This window comes from Apodemus sylvaticus, chromosome 1, assembly GCF_947179515.1.
Source record: "Apodemus sylvaticus chromosome 1, mApoSyl1.1, whole genome shotgun sequence".
Lineage (NCBI taxonomy): Eukaryota > Metazoa > Chordata > Mammalia > Rodentia > Muridae > Apodemus > Apodemus sylvaticus.
The window spans coordinates 191,054,184-191,065,193 of record NC_067472.1 but is presented as its reverse complement, the minus strand read 5'-3'; the positions used below and the strand labels follow the sequence as shown (position 1 = coordinate 191,065,193).

The following is an 11,010-nucleotide window of genomic DNA, read 5'->3' as shown; positions in this document are numbered from 1 at the left end:
AACCCTATTTTAAATTATCATTCTTAAATGCTTTAACCCCTCTTTAGCCACCAACCACCAAAGGTAGTGAGAACCACCAACCCCAGAATTACAGGGATGGAAATGGAGGGGAGCCTGAGGAAAAGAAGGTCCAGCGACGAAACTAATAGAAAAGAAACTGGGGAAAACCCTTGAGGACATGGGCACAGGGGGAAATTTCCTGAACAGAACACCAATATCTTATGCTCTAAGATCAAGAATTGACAAATGTAATCTCATAAAATTACAAAGTTTCTGTAAGGCGAAGGACACTGTCAAAAGGACAAAACAGCAACCAACAAATTGGGAAAAGATCTTCACCAACCCTACATCCGATAGAGGGCTAATATCCAATATATACAAAGAACTCAAGAAGTTAGACCCTGGGGAACCAAATAACCCTATTAAAAATGGGGTAAAGATGTAAACAAAGAATTTTCACCTGAAGAAATTCAGATGGCCGAGAAGCACCTTAAGAAATGCTCAACATCATTAGTCATTAGGGAAATGCAAATCAAAACAACCCTGAGATTTCACCTCACACCAGTCAGAATGGCTAAGGTTAAAAACTCAGGAGAGAGCAGGTATTGGCGAGGATGTGGAGAAAGAGGAACACTCCTCCACTGCTGGTGGGATTGTAAGATGGTACAACCACTCTGGAAATCAGTCTGGCGGTTCCTAAGAAAACTGAACATGACACTTCCGGAGGACCCTGCTATACCTCTCCTGGGCATATACTCAGAGGTTTCCCCAGCATGCAATAAGGACACATGCTCCACTATGTTCATAGCAGCATTATTTATAATAGCCAGAAGCTGGAAAGAACCCAGATATCCCTCAATGGAGGAATGGATACAGAAAATGTGGTATGTATACACAATGGAGTACTATTCAACAATTAAAAACAATGAATTCATGAATTTTTTTTTAGGCAAATGGTTGGAACTGGGAAATATCATCCTAAGTGAGGTAATCCAATCACAAAAGAATACACATGGAATGCAATCATTGATAAGTGGATATTAATTAGCCCTGAAGCTCTGAATACTGAAGATACAATTAGCATATCAAATGATTCCCATGAAGAAGGAAGAAGAGGGCCCTAATCCTGGAAAGGCTTGATCTAGCATTGTAGGGGAGTACCAGGACAGAGAGAAGGGAGGGGGAAAGATAGGAGAATGGATGGAGAGAAGAGGACTTATGGGACATATGGGGGGGGGGGAACTGGGAAAGAGGAAAGCTTTTGGATTGTAAACAAAGAATATAGAAAAAATATATATATATAAAAGAAAGTCCAGCGACAGGCCCAAAGTGGGATCCAGCGCAAGGGGAGGCCCCAAGGCCTGACACTCTTATTGAAGCTATGGAGTGCTCACAAAAAGGGACCTAGCATGACAGCACTCTGGAAGACCCAACAAGCAGCTGAAAGACTCAGATGCAGATATTTGCACCCAAACAGTAGACAACAGCTGCTGACCCCTGCTGTTGAATTAGGGAAGGCTGAATGAAGCTGAGGGCGACCCTGTAGGAGGACCAGCAGTCTCAGTCTTCCCCCCTGCATCTCTCCAACACTGGACCACCAAACAAGCAGCACACACCAGCTGCTATGAGGCCCTTAGCAGATATACAGCAGAGGACTGCCGGGTCTGTGTTCATTCAGAGATGATGCACCTAACCCTCAAGAGACTAGAGGCCCCAGGGAGTTTAGAGGTCAGGTAGGGTGGGGGGTGGCGACATACTCGTAGGGACATGGGGAGGGGAGGAGATATGGGATGTGGAACAGTCAGAGGGTAGACAGGGCTTTGCGGGGTGGGGAATAAAATATGGAGTGTATAATAATAATAATTAAAAGGATATGGGGGAAGTGGACCTGTTTAGAAAGGTTCTTTGGAGCAACTCCCATCTGTGTTGTCTGGAAATTGGCAGTTCAGTTCACAGGTCAGCAGTGGCAAGAGTCATAAATCAGCAGTGGTGGCACTGTCTAGCAGAGACAGCCAGGCCTCAGCCTCAGCACAAGCCAACAATGGGGGCCAGGAGAAACACTAGAAGACGTTCTTGGGTGTGACTCTCTCAGGAAAGACCTGAGACCCACAAGCATTGCTCTGTCTCTGTCACTGACCATCCAGTCCTATTTACACCCTCCATGTCCTCTGCGTGCCTTGCCTCAGCATGTGAACCGTCACTCTGCCAGTCAGCCTGAGTCCACAGAAGTGGCAGAGAAAGCCGGGGCACACCACCTATGGAGTCCAGACAGGACTGCAGCTCAGTTGTGCAGTGTAAGGCGGACCGATACACGCGTGTTGTTAGCAAAGAATCACGTGCTTGCTTTAGCAGAACATCTTTTCTCCTGTGTCTGTTTCAGGTAAAATGTTCCTTTACGTGTTTGCCCCAGCAAAACACCATCTAACCAACTTTCCAAAGAACTCTTAGGTTTCCACTTCACCCGTGTTTCACCATGATCAGCTCCCTCTTTGGCTTCTGAAACAGGGTTTTACACAGCCTAGGCTGGCTTCTCTATACTGCCAAAGATGACTTTAAAATTTTGATTCTTCTGCCTCCACCTCACAAGTTTTGGGGTTATAGGTGTGTATCAGTTTGTTTGACTTAAAACTTTTATTTTCATAGTGCTGGGATTTGAACCTAGGACCTGACAAATGTGGAGCAAATGCTTTATCCTAGAGCTGTATACCCAACCCTGCCCCATTTTGTTTTGGTGTTTGGATTTGGTTTGAGACAGGGTTTCTGTGCGTAGCCCTGGCTGTCCTGGAACTCACTCTGTAAACCAGGCTGGCCTCGAACTCAGAAATCTGCCTGCCTCTGCCTCCCAAGTGCTGGGATTACAGGCGTGCACCACCACAGCCCGGCTCTTTTGTTGTTGTTGTTGTTGTTGTTGTTTGGGACTGAGGATTGAGTTCAGGGCCTTATGCTGGGCAGGTACTCTTGCACCGAGCTACACTTCCAACCTCGTTGTTGTGAGACAGGGTCTCACTAAGTTGCCCACAATGGCCTTGAGCTCAGTGTGAAGCTCAGCTTGGCCTGGAATGTGTGGCCCTCCTGGCTAGTCTTTCTGAGTGCTGGAGTCACAGTCGTGAGTCGCCATTTTGCTTGCTCTCACTGCGCGAGTGTTCACCTCTCTGTCGCTTACGTAGGCTGAGTGGCCATGTTTAAGATTAATATTATTTTTATGTGAATATGTGGTGTGTCTGTGGAAACGTGTATATGTGTACAAGTACGTATGGAGGCCAGAAGAGGACACGGGTTCCCTAGAGCTGGGACTGTGAGCTGCCTGATGTGGTGCTGGGAACCGAACTCGAGTCCTCTGGAAGCACAGCAGGTGCTCTTACTGTTAGGCTGAGTTACCTTCCCTCTAGTCTCCCCTTCCTCCATCTCTTTTTGCTGGGGTCCAGCCTTGACACCGGACTGGAGTTCTCAACTGGAAGCAGGGATATCTGGAAGGCGCATAATAAATACACACAGACTACTTTTGGGGGACAAGCTGACAGGCAATTTTTCAAGGCCTAAAGTTTCTCTTCTCACTCTCTGCTCTCTTTCTTTCTCCTCATTCACTCGCAGCTCGAGGCTGCACACTCTGCATTCTCCTGTGGGCTTCTCTTGAACTCTCACGCTCAGACACACACATACACACACTCTTCACACACATTTCACACACACGCCACATGCACTCCCCTTTTCACTAACACACACTCTTCACACACACCTCACTTTCTCTCTTCACAAGCTCTTCTCATGTTTTCCACATTCGCTCTCTCACTTGCTCTTCACGTGCTCTCTGCATGCTGTCTACATGCTGTCTACATGCTCTCTGCATGCTCTCTGCATGCTCTCTACATGCTCTCTACATGCTCTCTGCATGCTCTCTGCATGCTCTCTGCATGCTCTCTACTTGCTCTCTACATGCTCTCTACATGCTCTCTACATGCTCTCTACATGCTCTCTGAATGCTCTCTGAATGCTCTCTGAATGCTCTCTGAATGCTCTCTACATGCTCTCTGCATGCTCTCTACTTGCTCTCTACTTGCTCTCTACTTGCTCTCTACATGCTCTCTGAATGCTCTCTGAATGCTCTCTACATGCTCTCTACATGCTCTCTACTTGCTCTCTACATGCTCTCTGAATGCTCTCTGAATGCTCTCTGAATGCTCTCTACATGCTCTCTACATGCTCTCTACATGCTCTCTACATGCTCTCTACATGCTCTCTGAATGCTCTCTGAATGCTCTCTGAATGCTCTCTACTTGCTCTCTACATGCTCTCTGAATGCTCTCTGAATGCTCTCTACATGCTCTCTGCATGCTCTCTGCATGCTCTCTGCATGCTCTCTACATGCTCTCTACATGCTCTCTGAATGCTCTCTGCATGCTCTCTGAATGCTCTCTACATGCTCTCTACATGCTCTCTACATGCTCTCTGCATGCTCTCTGCATGTTCTCTACATGCTCTCTGCATGTTCTCTGCATGTTCTCTACATGCTCTCTACATGCTCTCCTGCCTTCTTCTTGCTCCAGTCGTTTATTGATACTACAAAAGCAGATAAAAAGACATTGTATAATCATTGCCAAATCAAATTCAAAAGCATAACAACATCCCACAAAGAATCAAGAATTACAATTGTTCCCCAGAGTTTCAAGCTTCCCTATTCCCAGCCCTATAGCTAAAGTAAAAATAACTGCAAACTTATCATTATTTAAACTTTAACTTATTTTTCAGAGCTCAGAGCTCTGAGGCCAACTACTTGCATTTTCTTATGAAACTCTAATGATTAACGACATGGGCAAAGCTGTCAGGCAGTGGCCAGAAAGAGTCAAGTTAACCCTTAACTTAGCAGTTCTGCTACCTTTCTGCTTCTATACATTGCACACAATGACTTTCCTAAAAGTCCCAGTGTTTTGACATAGTTTTACTAAGATTTTACATATTCTATACTTGCTTATCCAGGAACGACTCTCAAATGTTGTGCAAAACTTATTTCATAACTTTAATAGTTTTTCTTTCTTTTTTGGGGCCCTAATGTTGGCTCTAATTCATTTTCTAATAATTTTGTCAAACTGTCTTTGCAAGTCAAACATTAATCTGGAACTACCAGTGTGCAGTTATTGCATTGTTTCTAAGATGAGAACACACAGCATGCACCTGGGCCATTAGGACTGTGCTGTGGGGTTCGGTCCTCAGCTCTGTTAAAAAAAAAAAAAGACAAAATAACAAATAGAACTGTGCTGTGCTGTGCCCCATGCCTCAATTTTTAATTGTTAAAGAATCATTACATCAGGGAACATCTAGTTTCACAGAATTCTCCCAGAGCAGAAGGAGAAAGAAGAAAGTCAGATATAATAGAATAATTATGCACACCAAGGCCAACTGAAAAACAGTCACGCACAAATGAAATCAATACAGCCATTGTCCAGGGCTAAGGTTAGAAGAAATGGGAACAACTGTTGTTACAAAGAACTGCTGCCTCAGGCTACTGAGATGTCTCCATCCAGACCTACTGCAGACCTATTTCAGATGGTGGGTCCCCTGGAGGGAAGCGTGTCCTGCTTCTCAGGGTCCCAGACGCCATCCTTTTCTACAAGGAGCTGCCATGGGTGTCTGAGATGTCTCCATCCTGGCCCACTGCAGGCGGTCCCTGTCATTGCATGCTGTCCCCAGCATCTTTTATGGGAGTTCTGGGGATTTAACTCAAGTCCTTATGCCTGGCAAGCATATAATCCATTGAAGTATCTCTCTCCAGCTCCCAGAGTGCATATAATTTAACTTAAAAATTAGCATTTTAATAACTACATATCTACCCAATGTGTATGTGCGATGATTTGTGATGTTAAAAGTAATTGGTTGAGACAGCATTATACACATTTCCCTTTTCTACTATTGATATATAGGTTTTATTTCCCAGTCATTTAGGAAGTCAATCACCCTGCTTAGTCATATCGAAAATGTCAGTTTATGTACCCCACCATACCATACACCAATATAATAGCAAATAAAAAGGAAAGCATTCAAAATAAAAGTTCACAACACATGTATGGGAACAGAAATTTAAACATAAATCCCAAATAAAACAACCATGACAACACTTTATATTAAAAATGCCATTTCCTGTAACTAGTTAGCATTAACGAGGCCCTCCATATATTTCTGTAATGCTTTTTGTACTCTATGTGTACCAAACTCAAAAATTCTTAGCTATGGATATGAGGACACAGCAGCTTTCATATTCAAGGGTTATTTCCCTAATTTGGGTTAGCTGGAAGTCTTAAAATGCCTGGATTTGTCACAGGGCAGATGCTAAGGACTTGTTCGTGACTATTTGGATAGGTATTTGCTGGCGAAAAGAATGGGCGAAATGGATCCGTGTCAGGAATTTCAAGGAAAGTATAGATATGGGAGCCATCGCCAAGGTCCCAGAAAGAAACACTCTTCTCTAGCAGGTCAAGGAAAATACCCACTCTGTGCAGTCGCTGGTTCACGAGCAGCACGGTTAAGGGATCAGTGCTGGCAGCATAGACATTTCCCTTTCTCACACCCACCGTCCAGAAGCCATTTTCTTCTGACAAATAAACATCCTTCTGTCGATTAATGGACTCTTTGCAAATGCCTATATCCCATTCTTCGCTGCTTCCCACCACTACCTCCCAGTAATGGCGGCCCGAAGTAAACTGGGAAAAGCCCAGGACACAAGGGGAGATGAATCTTTCTGCACGTTTCTTTCGGCCTTGATTCTGAGGTGTATAGTAGACACTCAGCAGGTCATCAGAGATGATGAGGTTATTTTGGGCTGTGTCCACATCCAAGGTCATGTTCACTGTGTAAATAAAATCCAGTAGTTCAGCAAAGATAAGAAGCCAACATGGACTCTGTCTATCATATTTATTATTAAGGCTATTTATACCCCACTTTTATTTAATTCTATTCTTTTTTAAAGTCACATTTTGTGGAAAATTTCAAGACCTTCCTAGTTAGGTAACATTTTATATAGAATAAAAGTGGTTGTCAAGAAAATGTTTCTCCAAACCACAGTAGGAAATTTCAACACCATAGAGTATTCGATATATGTAATACTTAACATCCGAAGGGCAGAAGATACAGTACTTATTGTAGAGTAGGAAAAATATTAATTTTTTTGCTGTCACCTATTTAATCCTGTGACCACATAATTGGATTCTTTAAAAAGTGTTTTACACTATTTATACATGTGTATATGTGAATCCACCATGATTATGTAGATGGAGATCAGAAGACAGCTTGACGATTGGTTCTCTCTTTCTACCATGTGGTTCCTGGGGAATCAAATTCAGGTTATCAGACTTGGCACAAGGTCTTTGATCAGCTGAGCTGCCTCCCCAGCCCTGGGGGTTGCATTCTAAGACATGCCTATTTTTTTAATAGAGTTATAAAACAATAGACTGGGAGATAGGTTAGCTAGGACTTGAATTCAAGTCTCAGAACTCACATAGAAATGTCCTGTGTGGTGTTGGGTGCACACTTGCTCAGAGTGCTGAGTAGGGGCAGGTTAATTTTGGAGAAGTCAAGATACAGGAAAGGAATTCCCATGCTCATGAGTGTGTATGGTGGCGGCTGGCTTGGAACTCATTATATAGACCAGGGTATCCGTGAACACAGAGGTCCACCTGACTCTGCCTCCAAAGTGCTGAGATTAAAAACACACACTTGGTGTATATGTTGGGTTCCCGGCAACAGTTTAGACCAGAAGTTGCCTGGTGTCATGGTTTAAATCTTGAGTGTGTCCTCTAAGGGAAACATATAGGTTCAGAGGGTCAGATAAACTTGAAAAGGAATAATTTGGTGACCTTCAAAGTAGTCCTTAAATACTAGGAGTTAGGAGAACTGCTTTCCCCAGGGAAGTGAGAGTGGAGCCCACATAAACCTCAGACGCTTTGACTAAAACCCAGGTTTCACCTGGCTCTTATTTCCCCCAGGAGGAGGAGAAGGCAGGACATCATCAAACTCAGGGCCGAAATCAATCAAGTAGAAACAAAGAGAACCATACAAAGAATCAACAAAACCAGGAGCTGGTTCTTCGAGAAAATCAACAAGATAGATAAACCCTTAGCCAGACTAACCAAAGGGCACAGAGAAAGTATCCAGATTAACAAACTTAGAAATGAAAAGGGAGATATAACAACAGAAACTGAGGAAATCCAAAAAATCATCAGATCCTACTACAAAAGCCTATACTCAACACAACTGGAGAATCTGGAGGAAATGGACAGTTTCCTAGACAGATATTCGACACCTAGTTTTCATCATCTGCCAACTTGACATAATTGATGTAGGCTGGCCTATATGTGAGCAGGTGGTCTCGGGCTATATGAGGGAGCTGGCTAAGCCTGAGAAATATCATCCTGCCAGAAAACACGTTTGCAGCAGTGTTCCTCCTCCTTGATTTCCTGCCTTGACTTCTGGCAATGATGGGACTGCATTCTGGCAGTGTAAGCCAAACAAAGCTCTTCCTTCTCAAAGTTGTTTCTGGTCGGTGTTTTCGCACAGCAGCAGGCTGTTACTAGATGAGCTTCCTCGTTTCCTTGGCTCAGTGTGTGGAAAACTATACTGTTTACTAATTGGAGGAGGAATTACTGAAGACAAAGAATATTCTGGAATGCATTTCAGCATCATAAATACAAAGTTTGTATGGAGCAAGAACTAAATAATTGGGTATGGTATGTTGCTGCATGTCTATAATTCCAGCACTCAGAGGTGGATTTTATTTGAGTTCCAGGGAAGCTAGGTCTACCCTGTGAGATTCTTGCCTCAATGACAAACCAAAACAAAGTAAATAATGGAAAGATAAATTCTTATTTTTACCCACAGCTTATATTTTAGATGGAGTTATGCAAAAAAGCACACCCATTGTATCCACACTTCATGCAGCTGCCAAGGACAAAGAGAGTGAGAAAGAACTGTGTGCATTCCAATGAGCCTGGGGTCAGGACTCCAGGAAGTCTAGACTGGCCTCTTGACTTCAGCTCATGTAATACAGGAGATGGTGAGATGGCTCAGTGGGTAAAGGCCCTTGCCTTCAAAACCTGGGTTTGATTCTCAGAACACACACACACACACACACACACACACACACAAAGATGGAAGGAGAGAACAGATGCCACAAAGTTATTCTCTTGAGTCCTCTGACCTCAACGTGACCTCCAACACACACACACACACACACACACACACACACACACACACACACACACACATGCACACAAGCAGAACCAGACATTATTTTCTGCAGCATTGGAGTAGAAAGCACATGGTGTAGTTATTAGGTCCTGAGTCTGTCTGTAACTAGATCTAACTCTACATGATCATCAGACGACTTCCACCTCTCTACCTGGGGGCCCTGAGCATCTGGATGACTTAATCCATCACAGCGGTTGCCTATGCTCATCAGAATCACCTGGGAACTTTCAAGGACTTCAGACCCTGGGTCTCACGATCAGACACAGGCCATCTTCCCCAGCGCTAATCCACATGTGCTCTGTGAGTCAACAGCCTCAGCACTGCCTGGGTTGTACTGGGAAAACCTCACGCTAGACAATCAAACTCAGCAGAGGCAGACAATTTCCCCAGATACTCCTAATCTATACTTGGGGAACTGAGAGCTGCTGTGCTGTGGGAAGAATGAAATTTTAGGTTCCTGACTTTAGCCAATGTTCAGAATTTGGTTTCCAGAGGGCCTTATGGGTTTGGAGATGTTTGAAGACTTCTTACCTTGAAACGCCTTCATACCTGGGTTCATTGTCAGAATAAGATTCAGGCGTGGCTCTAGGTTTTTGATCTCGGTAACCAGGTTCCCTAACTCTCTACCACGAATGATGTCTTTTTTCAAAGAGACATCAGAGCAAGTGGGGCACAGTATACCATCCCCTTCAGGACTTTTCTCCATTGAGTCAAGGCATCGGAAGCAGCAGACGTATCCACAGTTCAAGTACACAGGGCTTTCCAGATAACGAAAGCAGAAATAACACTTGATTTTCTCTTTAAAGAAGTGAGCCATGGTCAGTGCCTGAGGGGAAAACATACACAATACTAAAATTGTCTTGAGCTGAGTGACTGTTAGATCTTGGGAGACTGTCATCTTTGCAGGGGATGACATGGGACTATATCGCAGTCATTAGTAACAGGTTATAAAAACAAGAGCAAAACACAGATCTGACTGACTCATAGCATGATGAACATCTCATAATTGAACTGCTGACTGAACCTGACCTTTCAGTTGAGGGGGTGAAAGGGTCTTTACATAGATTGTCCAGTGTGGCAGTCACTAGTGGGCAGTCACTAGCCCACGCCGGTCTGTGGGGTACCGGAAAAGGGGTGTATCTGTCTTTAATATTTTAACATTTATTTTTGTGTGTATATGTGTGGGGAGGGGTGTGGGCCCTGGTGCATGTATGATGGTCAAATGACAACTTGTAGGGTTCGCTTTTTCCACCATGTGGAGTCTGGGGATTAGATTCAGGTTGTTAGACTTGTTGGCGAGCATCTTTTACTCACCGAGGCATCTCGCTGGCCCAGTGGGGCTTATCTGAATTGCAATGTGCTGTGAGTATAAAATACATACTCGGCTTCAAAGAACACAAACTATTTCATTAACATTGTTTAACTAATTACATGGTGTATTATGTAGATTAAGGTTTATTTTTATTAGTTTTAGTTATTAATATTTATATAAGACTAAATGTGGTTGTGTGCCCATGAGTGCTGGTACCCAGGGAGGCCGGGGCATTGGAGCTCCTGAAGTTACAATTACAAACCGCTGTAAGTTGCCACGTAGGTGGGTATTGAACGTGGTGCTTCTGTGTGGCACTCAGAGTTATGAGGATCCAGTGCTCTTAACCTCTGAGCCATCTCCATCTCTCCAGCTCCTTAATTTTTGATATTGAAATAAATGGAGGTAAATTATTTCATTTTACTTTCCTTACCTCAATCATTAGAAAGTTTGTCATTACATATGTG

At 43.7% G+C, this 11,010-nt stretch overlaps 1 protein-coding gene across 1 annotated transcript; it reads right to left on the bottom strand.

The window, feature by feature from the left end:
* Positions 1-6,266: 6,266 nt before the first annotated feature.
* LOC127666187 (ret finger protein-like 4A) lies at positions 6,267-10,051 on the bottom strand. The gene is made up of 2 exons (XM_052158983.1): positions 9,766-10,051; positions 6,267-6,838 (listed from the first exon to the last, which is right to left on the bottom strand). The coding sequence occupies exons 1-2, from the start codon at positions 10,049-10,051 to the stop codon at positions 6,267-6,269; spliced, it is 858 nt and encodes a 285-aa protein (XP_052014943.1).
* Positions 10,052-11,010: the final 959 nt, after the last annotated feature.

Coding starts and splice junctions, on each gene's coding strand:
- LOC127666187 (XM_052158983.1), bottom strand. CDS start 10,051: ATGGCTCACTTCTTTAAAGAGAAAATCAAGTGTTATTTCTGCTTTCGT. Junction 6,839..9,765: donor AGGTATGAAGGCGTTTCAAG/GTAAGAAGTCTT, acceptor TTATTTACACAG/TGAACATGACCTTGGATGTG.